The sequence below is a fragment of the Rhamphochromis sp. 'chilingali' genome (assembly GCF_963969265.1).
Source record: "Rhamphochromis sp. 'chilingali' genome assembly, chromosome: 14".
In the NCBI taxonomy this organism is placed as follows: Eukaryota; Metazoa; Chordata; class Actinopteri; order Cichliformes; family Cichlidae; genus Rhamphochromis; species Rhamphochromis sp. 'chilingali'.
This window is the reverse complement of record NC_137941.1, coordinates 15,714,503-15,733,595: the sequence shown is the minus strand read 5'-3', so window position 1 is coordinate 15,733,595 and position 19,093 is coordinate 15,714,503. Positions and strand designations below refer to the sequence as shown.

The following is a 19,093-nucleotide window of genomic DNA, read 5'->3' as shown; positions in this document are numbered from 1 at the left end:
CACATGCGCCTACAAGCAATGGAGTTGAAACCTTGTTTTCCCCCCGAACAACAACCACTCTTTGCCTAAATGAGGCCCTCATATCCACTCTCTTCTTTGCTTACATTGGAGGCATCCTATATTCATACCCATTTTGATGCAGTGCATTGTTTTCTTATACCAGCTCAGGGTGTTCAAATTGCAAGAAGAGTGGAACCATATAGTGTGTGTGTGTGTGTGTGTGTGTGTGTGTGTGTTATATTTTGAAAAAGCCATGGATCAGTGAACCCTGTGATAAACAAGTGTAATAGGTATCACACAGAAAGTTCTGAAGTTAACAGTACAAATACTTATGAAACGAAACCACTTATTAAAAAAATTAAATACAATACAATTTTATATGTGTATATCTGGAGGGACTAGGATGTTAAATTTACTAGGAAATTAATTTAAACCTCTTTAAGAGGACAGACAGACAGTGAATTGTTCATGTTTACATAACAAAACAATTGCAAAGGCTCCGTCTTCAAAAACTTGTTTTGTTTTGCTTTTGACAAAATAATGGTGACGAATTCTTTTTAGTTTTGAAACATGCAATTAAATATACAATTAACAATTTTAAAAATTAATTTAAAAAAATATTTATATTTAATTTAATCTGGTTACTAAGTGGTTAAATACAGAGGAATAAGCATAATAAGCATGATTTAAACCGTTTCTAAGCAGTAAGCAAATTTTCAGATGCAGGGAGGGGACGACAAATCGATAAGAATGTCTGAATAAATGCACCTTTGCCTATATGTGAGCTGATAATTAAAATAAAAGTATGTAAAATAGGAACCAACAACCTTTTGACATTTACATTTTGACACATTTTGTCACATGGTGGGTTACTGTTACTAATAATTACTAATTATCCTTTTTCAAAGGACAATCTGAATACAGTAATTAACAACATTATCTGAAATACTTCACCACATCAGCAAAATGAGTAAGGGAAGTCTACAATTACAGCAATTTTAACTCAGAGAGACCCTTTTATCGTATGTTTGTGAGAAGCAATAGCAGTACATTGCCCAAACTGTTGTGGAAACTGGACCTACAGCGCCATCTAAAGGCTAGTATGTGCAAATCGTGCTGCAAAAGCTCTTCCGAGTGGACTGCACTTGTTTGTGACAACACAAACGAATTATATTCACAGAAGCACGGAAGATGAAACTTTTCCATTAATTTGCATCCGTTTGCATTAATTGCCGACGTGCCGTATTTTGTAATTACAATGCGCAGGAGATTATATTTATATCGTTCTCCGCGTTGTTCAAGCCATTGAAATCAGCAATAACGACCCCAAATAAATGCTGCTTTCACCATCTCCCACTGATAACCGCGATGTTTACTCGTGTTCAGGCCGTGCTGTGACTAGTGTGCTGTGCTTTTGCTGTGGGTGTGTGGGTGGGTGGGATTTTGCTCACGCTGCGGCTGACTGGACCGAGCAACAGTCAGAAAACAAGTTTGGTGCTACAAGATTTCAGACATGGAGTCGCTGAAGAAAAGTCACCGCTCGCTGTTGTGGTGTGTCTTCGTGCTGTGTGTTCAGCTGGCTTTGACGGGAGGTAAGGTCTTAAAACTGAACCTCAGCTCTAAGCTAAAAGGAAGCGATATGTTTTAAAGGCATGCTATGGTTTGTCAGGCCGTTACACCGCTGGGTTGAACAGTGCGTAGGCCTGTGTTATTTGCGCTCTCTGGTGTGTGTTTACTTTGGGTTTGGAGGGGTTCGTGTTTTTAGACTGCGGGTAGAAATGTAAATACATTTATTAATGTTACCTAACCAACTTTCCTGAATGTCGACACTGTATTTTGCTTGTATCACGTAACTTGCGAACCACCGTTAGCACACTGCGTACGTGCACGTATCCGAGTGAAAGTGCACGCCTGTCGTTTGTTTCCAAAGGCTCTTTAAAAGAAAGAATCAGGGCTTCACCTCTTTTTTTTTTTTTTAACCTTGTCTGAGTGCTTACTGCATTAGCATTCTTTGTATTTCGCCTCAGGGTGGCTAATCACGGCAGATTTGAAGTGAAAACACAAGTTTTTGCGCCTATGCTGTACTAGAACTCCATATTAGCACATAACCTTATTTCCAAAAATAAATTGATAAATAAAATCATGCCACCATTTGCCAGACACAGAATAGAGACACTAATAAAAGAGGAACTGTGGTCACAAGTTGGAAGCAACCAACTGGGTTATGACGCAAAGCGTCTCAAGTTTTATGAATTTGACTGCTGATTTCCCATTTTTGTTCTCATTAATGTGCTTTAAGGGCATCGGTTTGAAATGAAATAATGGACATAGCTTTACAGGTCTCAGTTTTAGTTTGATTAGGTTATCACGATGCCAAAACAATTGTGCTTGCTTGCACTTTTCTTTAAGCGGAATACCCAAAAGTAATTGGACACCTGGCACCTAAATGACTGTTTGACATCTATAGCAATCTATTCTAAGCCACATGGACAAAGAGGAGCCCGTGTGGCTTAGAATAGATTGTCATTTTCATTGAGGTGAAGTTGTCTCTCACTGCAGGATAATAATCAGACTCAAGTAAAGCATTAGTGTGTTTATAGCAGAGGTGGGTAATTCATTTACCCAGGGGGCCCAGTTTCTCACATGACCCCTTGGGTAAATTAATTGCCCACCCCTGCTTAGGAATCTGTGGAAAGGCACAAGGCTTTTTGTGACTGAACAGCAAGGTGATAGAAGTATATGTTTCCTTTTCAGTCATATTCATAACCACAATCCTCAGAGGCTCTGCACTAGATGCAAATGGTTTGAGATGCACAAAAGCAAAAATGTGAGGTTGTTGCTCTCAAAACCTTGAAAAAAAAAGTTGTAGTGCGTAACACCAAACAAATGGCATCAAAATGGTGAACAGATGAAAGTTGTAAAGCAGCATCAAACATGGTGGAACATGTATAGCTAGCAATAGCGTGTCACCCTGGCATTCATTGATTTCACTGCAGACAGGAGCAACAGATTGAAAACAGAGGTTTGCTGGAGTATAGGTCACGTGATGATTCATGACAGTGACACAAAGTGGAATATCATGAAGACTGAGATTAGTCTGGCTGTGTACACCACACAGTGGGCTGCATTAGTGAAGTCCTGGCAAAGAACACTAAAGAAGATCCAGAGCCTCGGGTAGTTTTAACCCTACAAACTTGGGGCACTTCTCCGACACACTTCATTGACAGTGTTGGTTTAAATTGTCCTGAACTGTAGGTCTCAGGGTGGCTCTCCATTGTTTCTTTCAGGCTGCCCTGCAGATGGACGAACCTGGGTGCCCTTTAAGGACAGATGTTACCACTTTGTCCACGGAGACGAAGACAAAATCAAAAGCTACAGCTTTGAAGATGCAAAAACTCACTGCAAAGGCTTCGGTAGATGACCGAGCCATGTTACGTTCAAATGTTTCCTGTGTTTAAAAACAAGAAGTCAAATCGACTGCATTATCAACGCGTGTGATTACGCGTTCATATTTACTGTGATTGTTTTCCTAGAACTTTTGACGATCCAGAGTGAGGAGGAGAATAAATTTGTCATCGACTATAGCCCCGAAGTGTGGAAAAATAGCCCGCCGGTCATCGTGTGGCTTGGAATGTATTACGACTCAAACAGTAAGTTTCATGAAAACCTTTCGGCTAGCTTCATAACTAATTAACAGCGTTGTTTGGAGGTCACTAGGTGGAAAACTGAGAAACTAAGGGCAAAAAGATGGACATCACTTCTGTGTCTGTCTGTGAATGCTAGAGGAATGCTGAAGCTTAATGAAAATATACTCTTTAACTATAGTTGCCCTAAAACCTCTAAATATGTGAAATAACAATTCATGTGTCTGGTCAGCTCAAAACATGACCTGGCTTCACGACAACGCGGTGACTTTCTCTAACTGGGAGGATGGCTCTTTGACGTCAGATCTCGCGCCCATGGATAAATGTGCAGCTCTGCACACAAACACAGGAAAGTGGGAAATTGTCAGTTGCAGTGATGACCTGGAGAATGGGGTAATCTGTGAAGCCGCCCAGGGTGAGATTTCTTTTCTTTTTCTTTATGTTGCACTGGAATTTGAATCTGTCACTTCAGAAAACAGGGCTGCGATTGGTGCCTCACATTGTGTTTTCTGTCTTTATTTACTTTTCAGATAAAGAGAAAGCCAAGCGGAGTAAGTCAACCTTTGAGCTTTATTTCCTCACGGTTTCTGTGCTTATTCCTGTGGTTTTTGGTACTAATTGTGACCTCCCTTATATTGTTAATCGTCTCCCTCAGAACCTAGCGCAGTGCTCTCTGCCCTCGTCATTCTCAGCGTGGTGGCTATCGTGGGAGTCTCAGCTGTTGTTTGGTTTCTGCACCAGAAGCACAACTTTGGCTCCGGCATCGTCACGCCATTCGAGTACCACCCTCCGTTCCGAGTCCCTGACACAGACCAGTCGTGCCTGGTGGAGGCTGAGGAGACTGATAGCACACCATAGGAGAACGTTCACTCTCTTCCTAAATAAGAAACACCAAACCCTTCCCCATGGGTGGCTGTTTTATCTTTTTTTTTTTCTTCCCATTCAAAGAGAAGTCCACTCTTAAAATTGTTACGCAAGCAGTTTGGGATTAACGCATGTCAGTGGCATGACTCAGAATAATGTGTGTTTGGGAGAAATGTGATGCTAAGCATTTTTCTTTTACATCTACATGCTTTTTAGTCACCTGCACTAACAACAGATCATTTGTAAATATCTCTGATTGGTGCATTTTCCTCAGCTACCACTGGGCGTTAACGTCAGGTTACACGTCAGACACTACAGAATGGTCAACAGCTGTTCCTATTTTGCATATTGAAACAAATGCACTAATGGCTTCCTTAAGTGGTGTGCAAGATTATATGAGGAGTGTGACTTTCACGTGTTTTGTGTGCATGCAGGAATTTTTGTTACAGAGTTAATTCAGCTTGGTTTGGAGTCCCACAAACTTGAGGGTGAACAAGAAGGGATATTAACAAGTTTTTGGGGGGATTTTTGCCACTTTATACACAAGAGATATATGTATCTCATGTGTTTTTTGTTTTTTTGTTGTTGTTTTTTTAAAATGCAATCAATAATGTTTTCTTTTTTTTTGAATACCTTGTCTCTGTTGTAATTGTTCAGATTATTCAAACTCTACAGTGTAAAATAGGCTGTAATTAAACTCCTGTAATCTTCAAGCCAAAGCTAAGACAACCTTGTAACCCGGTCAGGGTTACGTTTTATATATTTAAGTGTTAACAGAGCTCTGTATGAGCCATACTGGAATATAACAAATAAAAAGCTTAAACTTGCCTTAAAAAAAAAGTCCAGTATTTCTTCCAATAGTTAGAGGACTCTTTTAATTGCTTCCTCCAAACAAGAAAGCATGAGGAGCCACCTTGTTATTTCATGCACAATGATGTTGCAATTTAGGTGAACAAAAATCCACAAAAATAAAAATGACTGTAACATTATAAGACTTTAAGGTAACTTTATGAGATTTTCTGGCAGAATGCTTTTATATTTGTTTTCCTCTGCTGTTTCTCGTTTATGGAAAGCACATGGAATCCTTTCTGTCCCGACTATACAGCCAGTAAATATTTAAACTGTTAATTCATTCCAGGATTTCAATGGGTATCACACTTTATAGTTTAAAGGGTTAAAAGACTGTGGGATTAAATGTTTACTTGCTGCCCTGTGGAAAAGACAATCTTACTATTAGAATTTCTAGAAGAAAACCGAATGTGAATGATTATAGGGGATTAAAGCATGATGTGAATATGGAATGAGTATATTGCAGAAGAATGGCAGGAACCTTTGTATGATGCTGATTTTGTTTTCTCCAATAAATTTGCACAAATTTCTTAAAACCATATTTTGTGTTTGTAATAATGGGTAATCAGGGGAATATGGAAAATTGCACTCAAATACACAGCACATTCTTTTTAAAGCACTAATGCATAATATATAAGATTCATTTGGTATGATTTTTAATAGTATGCAACAAGTAACCCTATTGCTTTTTTTTTTTTTTTAGCAATGCCATTTCAGAAAATAGGAATACTTTCTAGTCTGTCTTATATTTCCCATTTATGCTAGATATATAATATCTACATGTCACTGCATAAATTAGACTGGAAGAATGACCTGGACTACCAAAATCAGAGTCTGTGAAAATCATTCTTAATCACTGTCAGCTGAAGGGTGTCTGTCCCTGTAAGAGTCCATCGGTTCTGTTGACATTTTAGTGTGAAGCTGAGATGAAACCGAATTGACAGAAGTCAGCAGGATATCCTTCACTTTCATGCACATCTAATTTCAGATTTCCAAGAAGCCTGCAATCCATCAAAGTTTCTTCAGAAATTGTCAACGGATGCCTCTTTGCTGGGCAAGTACACGTTCTTGATATGTTTTTTTTTTTTAACATTTTACAATGAATGATTAAAAGCAGTTGTGAACCAGCATTTACTGATGCAGCACATTGATAGAGAGTCTTTGTAAACACCTTTTCTTTTCTTCCTGGCAGTCGAGGTAATTTCTAGATTTGGCCACAAGGTGGGATAGTGGAACAAATGTATCTTGAGTCTACGGGAAATAGAACATTTCTTCCACAAATTAAAAAAAAAAAAAGGTCTAGAAACATTAGTTTTAAACAGCTTGTGTTAGTAATTCATAAGAATGATTTCTAGCATGTCTCTTAAGATTTCTATTAGAATAAAGTATTGTTCAGCACAGGTTATGTGTGCTTCTTGATTTTAAACTGTTGTAGTAACAAAACACTGAGAAATTAAAGGATTATTAATTTAATAAATGTTAAATCTGAATACATTTTAATTAAAAAAAAACTCACTGGACACTTTATTACGTACACCTTGCTAGTATCAGGCAGGACCTACTTTTGCTTTATGAACTGCCCTAACTCTTTGTGGCAGATTCAAAGAGGTGATGGAAACATTCCCCAGACATTTTGATTCATATTGACATTATAGTATCACACAGTTGCTGCAGATTTATAGACTGCACGTCCAGAATGAGAATCATCTATTCAACCACATACCAAAGGTGCTCTACTGGATTGAGATCTGGTGACTGTGGAGACCATTTGAGTACAAGGACCTTATTGTCATGCTGAAGAAATCATTTTTCATTATCCTGCTGGAAGCAGATCTACACTGTAGTTATAAATGGACTGAATGGTCAGCAAAACTACTGGGGTAAGCTTTAAACCATGTTCAGTTGGTACTAAAGGTCTCAGTTTGTGCCAAGAAAATATCCCCCACACCATTACACCACTATCAGCCTAAAGTCTGTTATGGAATAGGATGGATCAATGGTTTCAGGGTTTTTTTTATGTTAAATTGTCAACTTAATGCCCAAATATTGCAGCAGAAATCAAGAATTCTCAGAACAGGCAACATTCTTCCAATCTTCTGTTGCCCAATGTTAGTCAGCTTTTGCAAACTGTATCCAAAGTTTCCTTATATTACAGCAGTGGCTACATCAACATGTTGTGTGTTCAGAGATGCTCTTCTGCATTTGTTGGTGGTGTTGACACCTTTTGGAGGACATACAAGCCATTGACATGTCTCCTCCTCTTCATTATCCCAGCTGATCACTGGATCTTGTTTTTTCCATTCAGCTGAGTCCTCGGGACTTACCTTACCCTCTGAAGCTTGCAGCTTTCCTAGCGGCCTGTTCATGGTTCCCATTTCCCTGTAGGATTCACAGGTACTTCTAGCTGTCCTCAATGTTTGCAATGTTGCCTTCTGGTGCTCTATCTACCTGCCAATTTCTTCCTGTGCCCCACTCAGGTATGTTATTCGCTTCCACGTGGTACTGAGGCAGGCTATTGGTTGGTAGTTGGATCAAACTGGTCCAGCCTTCAGTTCAGCCTCCCGTCCATTAGCAGCTGGTTCATTTGTGCAGCCAGATGCTCATGTTTCTTCATGCTTCTTCCTCATGCTGTCCCATTCTTCATACTGGAGACCCTGTCATAGTTACTGGATCCTATTCAGGGAGGTTGCATGGTCTGGGTGATGGTATCACCCCCCCCTTGCCATAGCATTTGTGTTGTACCTCATCAAGCAGTTCCTTCTTCCGAATGTTGGAACACTGAGCTACTAGTTATTTTGACATCCGTTTGGATGCTGGGTATCGAAGATTCTGTAGGTCCCAAGTCCTCTTCATGTAAGCCCTTCTGCTGGGGTTACTTGTCCAGTAGCATTCCATCAACGCCCTGTTCTTGTCTGTTGCCCACTTATGCCTCCTTGTTCCAGTAGCCCTCTTCTCATCAGTGTGTCCTGGTTCCTCAACACCTGACACAAACCTTGTTAATCTGGGCGACATCCGGTATCAAATACTGAACTAGTTCATTATTACAAAAGCAAGGGGAGGCCATGTACTGTTTCAGTCCAGTGAAGTATTTAGCTATTGCATAATTCATATTTTGTCAGTAGAATGAACTTAATCTGTGATTTTGTTTTTTAATGGCTTTACCGACATATGTAAGTCCACATTGAAGGGTGTGTCAAATCTATAACATGAGTGCACTAGATAACAATGTGACAGCATTAACTGCATAGTCATGGTTTGGTTGTGATGGTTTTGATGTGTTACTGGAGTGTTAAACAGCATCATAAATTTATAGCTCAGGTCTTTCAAAGTTACAATCCTGTATATCTCTATGTCCATATTCATATTTATTAGTTATCCTACAATCAAGTAGTGAGTTAAAAACATGCAATATAAGATAATTTATTAGATATATAACTATAATGCAAGGATTCAGCTGGAAATGTGATCTGAATCAGTGTCTTAATTTTTTTAAACAATTATTACAGTAGGATCACTGATCACTAATCTAATTTTTACAGTTCCAGTTCCAAACTTAGCTTAGTCATACTGCTATATCCTCAGAATCCATCTTTCTAGATACACTGTAGATATTTTGCTGTCATATACTGCTCTGTTTTCTCATCACAAAAGCAGCACTGTCTGATTTTCTCTCTTACAAACAGGAAACAAATTGAATTCATACTTCTGCCACACCACTGCTCAGAGCAGGAAGAGGTCAACCCAGAATGATTAATTAAAATGAACACTTATACGTGTGAATGAAATACGCGATACAGTAATGTGACAGAAAAACACTTGAAGCCAAGAAATATCTGCATCATGCACTGAGTGAACTTATGTATCAATAAAATATGGAACAGAAATGAAATCCATGACTTGCTCATAGGCTTAGTAATACAAATACACACAGCGGAGCACTGACTCTTTATGCATTAAGGCCGTTTCCTGCCTTACGGGTTTTGGTTGAACCTTATGTCTCTTTCTCACGATTGTGTTGGATGTCAGTTATTTCTGTCTGTGCTCGTTTTCTATTCATGTGCCTGTCCTTCCTGGGAAAGGTGCCTGTATACAGAGCATCTGTTTCTCTTGTCCTTCATTCTGGTCATCTCATGTTTCTCCTCCATTTACTATCCTGGAACATGCTCCAATTAACAGAAGAAAACAAAGACTACTATGCAAATGACTGCTTTCTGACCAGTCACTTCACTTATTTGTATCCCACAGGACTGATGTGAATTATATTACATCTTGCATGTGTTTACTCTCATATAAACTTCATGCAGTACCACATACCTTATGATTTGATTTGTTGTGAGAGCCAAACTAAATGCTAAAAAAAATGAATGAAAATGATCACAATGCAGCTTTAGTTTACACACATAGCTGCAAACTTAAGAGATTAATGTACAGGTTTAGCCCACTTTAGCCCGCACTGTGCAATATGCTAAATCAAATGTATGTGCTGGAAGGCTTAGGTGTGAAAAGGATCACAACATTGTGCGCTGACATAATTTAAATGATTTAAATATGACAGAAAAACAACAGTGGCAGTGAGTCCAATTCTTGTGTCTTGAGGGCATTCTGTGTTTTCTGTGAAGTGATAATAATAAGAACAAAACAAACGCACATCTTGTTTTCTATCAATCTTTCGAGACATCATCTTTGCTGCGTCTTTGATATCTAATTATACTTTCTAATCAAGACTCTGTAAAGGGGACTGACTACTTGCCCTTCCCCCCGCTTGCTGCTTTGCACCGCAGGCACTGACTGGGATTTTTATTTTAACAATTAGGATGACATTTTAATTTTATAATATGAAAGACTGTGGCCAGAAAAAGACGTTCCTTTATCGTCGCTGTAAAAGTAAAAAGCCCAGCTATGCTGTGGCTCGGAGGACAAATGTATAAAATCTTTTCAGCGTGTTTGTCCATTTGGTGCTTTCTGTGACAGCTGCATAATGGCAGAATTAAAAGGAGGAAAATCAATGGCCGCAAGGGACGTGGAACAGGTAAAGAAACATGTTATAGATTACAAATGCTGATGAGGGGGTTTGTTTCTCTACATCTTTAATTCAAACATGCCTTTGTGCCTTAATTATTGTGTTTAACTGGAACTCATATGCCAGCATGCTTTTGGCCAGGCTTACAGAAACTGAAACAATGTATCTTCTTTTTTTCTTTTTAATAAACAAACAAACGAAAAGATAACTACCCATTTTGTGCGTGTGTGTGAAACAAGCTGGAATTTCAAATCACATGGTTTTATCCTTATTTTTATAACCTTAATCTACAGTACTAGTAGACATGAGCAGCACATTTCCCTATAGTTACATTCTTTCTAGGGAGTGTAACACTTTGTTTCCTGTTGCCAGTTGTGCGCTGTGATCAGAAAAACTAGAAACAGAGGCAGATGGAGGTACTGTCACTCAGTGAATAGTCTCCTTAGAGATGGATGTGTGGGAAAATCCCAGTAGATCAGCAGTTTCTGAAATACTCAGACCAGCCCGTCTGGCACCAACCTGTACGCCATGTTCAAAGTTACTAAAATCACCTTTCTACCGTGTGATGATGCTCAGTTTGAACTTGCAGGATGTTTTTAGTCATGTCTAAACAAGCCTAAATGCACTGAGATGTGAGCAGACGGCCACATACTTGACCAAATGCAGCACTTTATTGAATGACAATATCGCTTTTCTATACATTTTATTCCAGGAACCATCAAAGCAATAGTACGCTCATATTTTCTTTATAGGAGTCCAGACTTTTGGAAAGTTTGACAAGATGCACATGTAACTACTGGCATTGATGCAATTGCAACCCCCTTAAATGAACTGTTTTACTGGGTACCTTACTTTGAATGTGTATTTATTTGTTTATTACTATAATTTGTATCCTTGTTAATACTGATGCTCAAGGTCCACGATATGTGATCTTTACTGAGCTTGGTGTTGCATAATGTTTAGATGTATATGTTTGCAATGCTGCCATCTTAGAGACTACGATGCCACACAACTTTGCATGGTAGCCTCTCCGAACCCTGGAGCTGACGTCACTTCGCTCGAGTTGCTTGGAGAGTGAATCAGGAGGAGAGGCTCTTCAATCTGCGATCAGAGATCAACACGTTCAGCAGCGCGTTACCGACCAGCCGGACTCAATCACTGACCACTTCGCCACTCATCTCTTTCAACAGCCCTTAAACTGACCGGGACGTAAATGAACACCTTTTCCTTTCCGCTTCTCCTTTTTTTTAAGGAATACAAGACGATAATCAGGTGAGTTGACGACCTTCGCTCGTTAGGTTCACGCATGTCATGTATTATTTCACTCTTTCGCTCGTCTGGGATGGCTAAGCTAACTTCACCAGCAGCATCCTTTTACCGTACACTTGCCTTCAGTGAAGCTGTGTCCGCTCGGTGAGTTATAAAAAAAAACATGAAAAAGTTGGTATTAAAAGTATGTAGAGCGGTTATAAATGCTGCTGCGGTAAACTTTGTTAAGGATATAACTGCTATCATGTTTACACTGGAACTTGTGTATAAAAAGAAGACTTCGGTAAGCGGTTAATGCTAACAGTGATGTTCAGTACCTGGCGGCGGTGTTGCTCTCCGCGAGTCCGCAAACGTTACTGGAAAGTTAGCTATTAAATTTATAGCTCACTTTACGCTTCTTGTAGGAGTGTGTCATGTTTAAAAGTAACGTCTGACTGCCCGCTTGTGTGGTATTTGTCGTGGGTTTAAGCTCGTGGCGTGTCATGAAATTGTCCAACAGCTGGATATAACACAAATGAGCTTCCGTAATGTTTAGCTAATAATAAATGATTCTGCATTAATGTGGCAGACGGGCTGCTCGCTCTCCGCCTCTTGTCTTCGTTTTTTGTTTCTTCCTCTTAAAAGGAAAAGCACAGCTAACGCTGCAGCTGTGGTCTGCGCTGAAATGTAACCTTTGAGATTATGACAATGCCCTCCATTTTTGTGCCAGCTTTCATATTAACCACAAGACATTCGCCATGTTGGGCTATTAAAATAGCACCCTCTATTTAGACGCTTTGTGTTTATTACAGTAATGATAGTAAACGAGTCTTAGAAAAAGAAAAAACTACCTGTTTTGAGTGAGATTAAAACAGTGCTTTTTTGGAGTTAAGGTGAGTTAGATTTTTGTTAATGACATTTAATAAACAGTTTCATATATGTGGGAAGTCATAGAAATTCAGTTCTTGCTTGTTTTTGTTTATTTTTAAATTAATTTAAATTATTATTATGATTTTTTTTCAACCTTGCAGAATGTTATAAATCGGGTGGCACAAACAACAACTTGGCCTAACTTCCATCGCAGAAATCAGGACATTATAACATTGTCCCCATTTGTTTCCTGCAGCACACTTTTAAACACACTTAGCTTGCTTTTAATTCGGAAAATCTTGTCCTCTTGTGAGTAAACACAAATATTGCCTATCTGGAAAAACTACACATCAATCACAGCAGAAATTTAGGAAAACATAAACAACTGTTGCAGATCTTTCCCTTCAGACTTTATCATGATAATATTTATCCCACTTCTTTAAAAAAACAAACAAACAAAAACCCCTCAATGCAATCCATAGAGCTTATCCTGTCACTGCACATCTTTTGTTTGCCGCACACAGATATAATTGATATTAATAAACAAGGATGTGACCTTCGCGTTTACAGTCTCAGTGAAATGGCAGCGAGCGTTAGATCTGCTAAAGTTCATCATTTAAATGGCTTCAGTAGCCAAGGCAGCGAGATAAATCAGATCACAGCCTTGATGTGTTATGCATGCATCCAGTAACTGCCAGTGAATCAAAACACAGGTAGAAGGTCACTCATTTGGCTCATATTTATTCAGTTCACATGCCCTTGAAGAGCTCTGCACACAGAGCAGTGTTGTTAAGCTCCTAATATGAGCCTTTAACACAGAGAAAACAATAGAGTCAGCAACTTGGCATTTGGGTGCTACGAAGACTGTAGGGCTTTGCTGTCTGGGCTCCAAAGGCAAATTTAGCTCGTGATTTTCAACTCAATCATTCACTTAATTACAAGTTGTCTAAAAGAACTGCTTAGCACACTTAAATTTCCATTAGCAATATACATTAGTGCAAGGCGCAGAGTGAGTTTTTGTATAATTTATTTCTTTTCCTAGACTACTAGGTGTACTACCGTATATATGATTTAAAAACGCATATATAGTTTTATCTTCCGTTTCTGTTTCAATGGCCTTTTAAAAGCAAGTGTGGAGAAAAAAACAACAACAACCAGGGTCTTATAATATTTGTGTTTCACCCATTTTCACCCTGTCTCTCCTATTCTTGCCCTTTCCACAAGTTTGCACTCATTAATCAAAGATGCTGGACTCCAGCTGAGGGCTGAGGTGCAGGTTCATCAATTTGGCAGGCAGCACTTTGTAAGGAACAGTGCAGAGGCTCTTAACACACAAGCATAAATAAATCTGTGGTCTTTATATGCAAGCCCCGAAGGTTAATGCTGCATAATTCAATGTACCCTCTTTGTCTGCTGTGATTGATGTTTTCAAGCATGTAAGCCTTGACAGGAGTCCCTTTTTGTAGGTCAGTGTTGACACTTTATGATTGGGTGAGCTCGAGGGGAGCGGCACAGGGGAGGTGGATTATTAGGAATATGTCGGGGAGATTACTCTTTTTCACTCATCTTCCTGGTCTGTTTTTTTTTTTTTTTTTTTTTTTTTTTCCTGCGCCTGGAGATGCTTGTCGCAGTGCTTAATTTGAACCACTGACGCTTCTGGATTTGATGTCTGCCTTCTGTGTTAATTGGCTGATGGCTCTTTAGTATTTATTTACCCCCTTTGCAGCAAAAAATAAAATCAAAAATAGGTCAGTTGAGAATGAATGATTTGACTCCATATTCATACTTCTTGGTCAGGTAGGTGCAGTATTACAAATGAATATAGACCTTTAGATCACTGCTGTTGTGAAGTGTTCCACTCTTATGCAAAGACTGTGCTTCAGCAGCCACCTTTTTTATTGATTCTCGTGCATTTAAAATCTGCTCACTGCTGCCACAAATATTTCCCCCTTTAGCTGTCCTAAGCATGCTGCAGCACTCAGTTTTCCCCCTTATCATTGTCTGGTCTTATTAGAAACTTGTAAAAAGAAATGCATTCCTGAAAACGTTTGGCTCAGCAGAGGCCAAAGTGAAAGGGTTAGTAAACATAACTGCCTTCTTTAAATGACACTGCTAAGGAAACCACACTCACTGGACACTTTATTAGGTACATTTATTAGCGCTTGTGTGAATCTCGTTTTGTTTTCAGAGCTGTTTTAATTCTATGATATTTAACAGGGTGCTGGAAACAGTCCTTAGTGATTTTCATCCACGTTGAGATTTGTCAGCTGTGCATCCGTTGCACCACATCCTAAAGCTCTACCGGACTGAGATATGGTGACCGTGGAGGTCATTTGAGTGCAGTGAACTTGTCGTCATGTTCAAGAAACCAGTTTCAGATCAGTTTTGTGGCCAGAAGCTGCCATAGGATAATGAGAGGAAGATGTGGTAATTGAGGGATGAATATGGTCATTTAAACAATACTAAGTACGCTGTGGTATTTAACCAATTTTCAGTTGGTAGTAATAGGTCTTAAGTGTGCTAAGAAGGTGAGAATAGGCAGCGTTTTCCAATCCTCTGTTGTCTAATTTTGGTCAGCCTGTGTAAACTGCAGCCTCAGTTTGCTGTTCTTAGCCTAACAGGAGTGGGGCCTAGTCTGGTCTTCTGCTTCCGCCTGTCTGCTTTAAGTTTAGACATCTTGTGCATTCAGAGATGCTCTTCTGTATTTCTTGGTTGTAACAAGTCTTTATTTGAGGTACTCTTGCCTTCCTATCATCTCGAAGCAGTCTAGCCATTCTCCTCTGACCTGACATCAACAAGCATTTTTGCTCTTTTTTTATTTGTTTTTTTTGTTCTTTTTCTGACCATTCTCTGGAAACCCCAAAGATGCCTGTGTGTGTAAATCCCAGTTGATCACTAATTTCTGAAAAACTCAGACCAGTCCAACTCTGCCGCGTTCACAGTTGCTTAAATCACCATAATTATAATGCTTGGTTTGAGCCTCAAGTTGTCTTGACCATGTCTACTATCATAAATTAATTGAATGGCTGTCATGTGATTGGCTAATTAGATATTAGTGTTAACAAGCAATAGAACAGGTGTAACTAAAATAGTGGCCACTGAGTGTATGCTGCAACATTAAATTAAAATACCATTCAGCTTTAGGCATAACCAGTGATTATTTGTTATTATTAACAGGTGTGAATTAAAGCTTATGCTGTTCCTATAGATCAGGTGCAGTAGATTATGTTGAAGTAAGCCATGCAGTGTTTCAAACAGATTTAAAGTCTGTTTGTGGTGTTGTGAAGAGGGGGCGGGGGCAGTTTATTGTTTATAATTATTAAGGAGGACTATTTCTAAGTTTCTTCTCATCAAAGATTTTATCTGCCAAGCTTTTTGTAACAAATACACGAGCAATATAATCAGCTACCTCTTTAATAATACTCTTAACCTATGGACGCAATCTTAGATTACAAGGCGTGACACTGCAGCCTAAGTAAGTTTGGCATAACAACACAGAAGTCTCTTCTTGATGGATTGCAGAATCTGATTCGAGCTGTTTTTCAGTTTGGCATTGACCTGTAGAGCAGAATAAGAGCAATCACAGCTGCAGTCCAAGACAGTAGAGTTGGAAGTTCATATGACCTCATGAGATTCTCTAAAGGGAGAAGCTGGTGTGAGTTGATATTCTGGACTGCCACAATCAAACACGCCTTGGCTAACGAGTGATACAAAAGGAAAAATATAAGCTGGGAAGGCCTGGGGCAACTTGACTGAGCTCGCAAAATAAAAGCAAGGGAATTTCCTGCTAGTTAACTGATCACGGATGACGGCATTCTGAGATTAATACAATAAATTGCCGCATATACTTGTGCAAACACAAATGCCTCTGGGTGGACCACCCAACTAAAGGGAAGCACTGAATGAGTTACAGCAGACGTGCAATACACAATCTGACGTCGTTGAGAAAAGAAATTAAGTAATGGGGTTGTTAAAATTTTGAACTTAACAGGCATTTCCTACTGACAGAACAAAAATGAATACTTTTCAAGAAAAAAAACACTATGAATATAAACCAAGATGCCACAAATGCCACATTTCAGCAAGCAAATATTTAATCATTAATGTACTCTTTGTTTAAATTGTCAAAACGTTTATCATTAGATAACATCAGCTAAGAAATTATCAGATGGATAATTATATGTAATTAATTAATTATATGTAAATACTTATATGTAATTATAGAACTTTATTTACTTTGGTGGTTGCTTCTGGTATTTTCTAATAATAGGTGCTAACAGAATAGCAGTATTTTACACTAATGACATTTTGTCAGCGTAGCTGAAAAGGATAATATATGTGCTTAATACACAACAATGCTTAATAATAAAGGTATAGTACCAGAGGTTATACCAGCAGTATTTCTTTAAGAGTTGTGATATTCAGACATAAACATCTATACTGACAGAGTAGTGACACAAACAGAAGAATAACATATGCACACCATTTGCAGAGCAGATCCTGCTTCTACTATAATTAATAAAAGCGTGCTCAGCAGGCATGAGGGCAGCGAGTAATTGGTGCATGCATGCTGCAGAGGGCTGCTCCTTTAACGTTAAAAAATACCACCTGTTTTGTTTTCTGTATTTTCTTTTTCACATGGAGGTGGGCACAGTCATTTTAAATATGCACAGTTTAGAAAGTGCTCAGGATTCTTTAAATAAACATGGGAATTGCATCAGTATTTTATTTTTTATTTTATTTTGCTATTATGGCTGGAATATGTAGATATTTTACTTACCCATTTTACAAAAAACATCTGTGAAATACCTTCATTTTGACAGCACAGGTCCTAAACATAAAGACACAAAGCAATTCCAAAACAAAAGGCCAGCTTCATGTTTCGCCCGTCAGTCACACAGCACTGTGTAGAACATGCACTGCAAGTGTAACCACTAAAAAGAGTGGATACACGCCATGATAATCCAAATAAGCAGCGCATTCAGTGTAGGGTGAGGCAAACGCTCATGCTGCACTACATGAATATTGCAAACATAATGATAATATAACTTCATGATATAAGTATTTAAAGGAGAAAATGTTGACAAGGAGATGTTAGTGTTTTAGAGCCAAGAGGGCGCACGCTCAGTAGCATGGTTCAGTGTAGGGCAGTTAAGGAGTCTGTTGTTACAGAGGGTACCTGTGACTGTTATTTCCATGACTTAGTAAGCAGCTCTTTGTTGTTGTTGTTGTTGTTTTTTTTTTTTAATAAATCATATGAAGCTAAATCGGTGAATAGCTGAGTAACCCAAGTAGCCTCAGGCTTGGAGTAGTTCACATAGTTCCTGCAGAAGCTGTTGATTAAAGTTACCTCTGTCTGTCCACTAGTATTCAGAACACACAGTGGCACAGCTGGTGAGATGATGTGCAGTACGTGATGTACAGTCAAGTGCAGGTGATGAGAGATCTGCTGAATACAGTTCATTTTTATTGGCAGCGAATACAACTGGAGGGTAACAGCATCTGTATATCTGAAAATGTGGCGGATGAAAGTGACATATTAGCTCTTTCATTCTAGATCTTTACCTCACCAGCTTTATTTTGAAGCTTTTTCTGTGTTTTAATGAATGTTTAAAATTTTGCATTATGGACCCGATATACCTGTAACAGCTGATCTTCAAAAACAGAGCAGGGAGGTAGCCATCTCAAGTAGCAGTCCACTCAGATATAAAGTAAATAAAGTGTCAGCTTTAAGAACATGTCTTCCATTTTTGTTAAGATTAGCCATTAAAATTTAAGTACAAACAAACTAAAAACATCTTCGGGTAAAAATAGATATCTCACCAACATCTGTATCTGGTGTTATAGCTCCATCTTCCTGTTTTGCAGAGAAGGTTTATGTATAAATATAGATTGTGAAACATGCTAATTAATCCCATGTTACGTATGCTAATTAGCCAATTGAGCTGTGGTTAAAGCACGCTAGTCTGGTCTGCTTGATCGTTCACGTAGAGTCTGCTTCAGAAAGCAGATTTAACAAACTGATAACTTTTTTTTACTTGTTTTCTGTTACAGATAAAAAGACTAAATTATGTTTATCTTGGATTAAGTCTGGCTGGGTAATTAAAAATAGGAGGCCTTCAATACCAGAATGCACCATGGGAACAGGTAAATTGAGCAGTGTTTCTTTTCATCAAATTGTTATTGAACTGTTGGCTAGTTTGGACGGTGACATTTAAAAAAAAAAAAAAAAAAAAAAAAAAAAAAAAAAGAAGTAGGCTATAGATTAAAACTCTGAAAAGTTGACTTTTGGACCCACAATTATAAAGTTTGGCCTACTGATAGAGATTTACAACTGAAAAGGTGTTGAGGTTCAATATGATGGCTGCTTTACTTGTAAAGTATTGTGTAGCAGAACATGACTGCATTTCAAGTTGTGTAAACTTTTCAACATGAAATGCTGACAGGGCACATTAAGCTATCTCCAGTCTATATTCATAAGTTGCCTGGGGAAACGGGTTGCAACCTGGAAATGTGTTGGTTGCGACGGTAAGGTAGCAGAGCATTCTTTTTTTCTTATTTGCGTTGCACTTTTTCACGTTTACTACCACTCGGCGAG

General features: G+C 38.7%; 2 protein-coding genes across 14 annotated transcripts in view; both read left to right on the top strand.

Annotated features, from left to right (window-relative positions):
- The first annotated feature begins 1,433 nt into the window (after positions 1 to 1,433).
- cd302 (CD302 molecule) lies at positions 1,434 to 5,890 on the top strand. The gene is made up of 6 exons (XM_080902476.1): positions 1,434 to 1,592; positions 3,288 to 3,413; positions 3,534 to 3,650; positions 3,877 to 4,059; positions 4,175 to 4,195; positions 4,300 to 5,890. Exons 1-6 carry the CDS (start codon positions 1,514 to 1,516, stop codon positions 4,500 to 4,502), a joined length of 729 nt encoding a protein of 242 aa, XP_080758602.1. The 5' UTR covers positions 1,434 to 1,513; the 3' UTR covers positions 4,503 to 5,890.
- Positions 5,891 to 11,466: 5,576 nt separating this feature from the next.
- Positions 11,467 to 19,093, top strand: part of LOC308409595 (bromodomain adjacent to zinc finger domain protein 2B-like) — a 55,016-nt gene continuing 47,389 nt past the window's right edge. For 11 of the 13 annotated variants that reach the window (XM_080902453.1, XM_080902449.1, XM_080902458.1 and 8 more), the window contains exons 1-2: positions 11,467 to 11,649; positions 18,550 to 18,642. The gene's annotated coding sequence lies outside the window, so the exon portion shown is untranslated. The remainder of the gene's footprint in view (positions 11,650 to 18,549; positions 18,643 to 19,093) is intronic. The other 2 variants (XM_080902455.1, XM_080902451.1) reach the window with 1 other exon arrangement.

Bases quoted from the DNA above. Each gene is read 5' to 3' on its own strand.
- cd302 (XM_080902476.1), top strand. From the start codon at position 1,514: ATGGAGTCGCTGAAGAAAAGTCACCGCTCGCTGTTGTGGTGTGTCTTC. The intron at 4,060-4,174 runs GTGAGATTTCTT...TTTACTTTTCAG, and splicing joins AATCTGTGAAGCCGCCCAGG to ATAAAGAGAAAGCCAAGCGG. The intron at 4,196-4,299 runs GTAAGTCAACCT...CGTCTCCCTCAG, and splicing joins TAAAGAGAAAGCCAAGCGGA to AACCTAGCGCAGTGCTCTCT.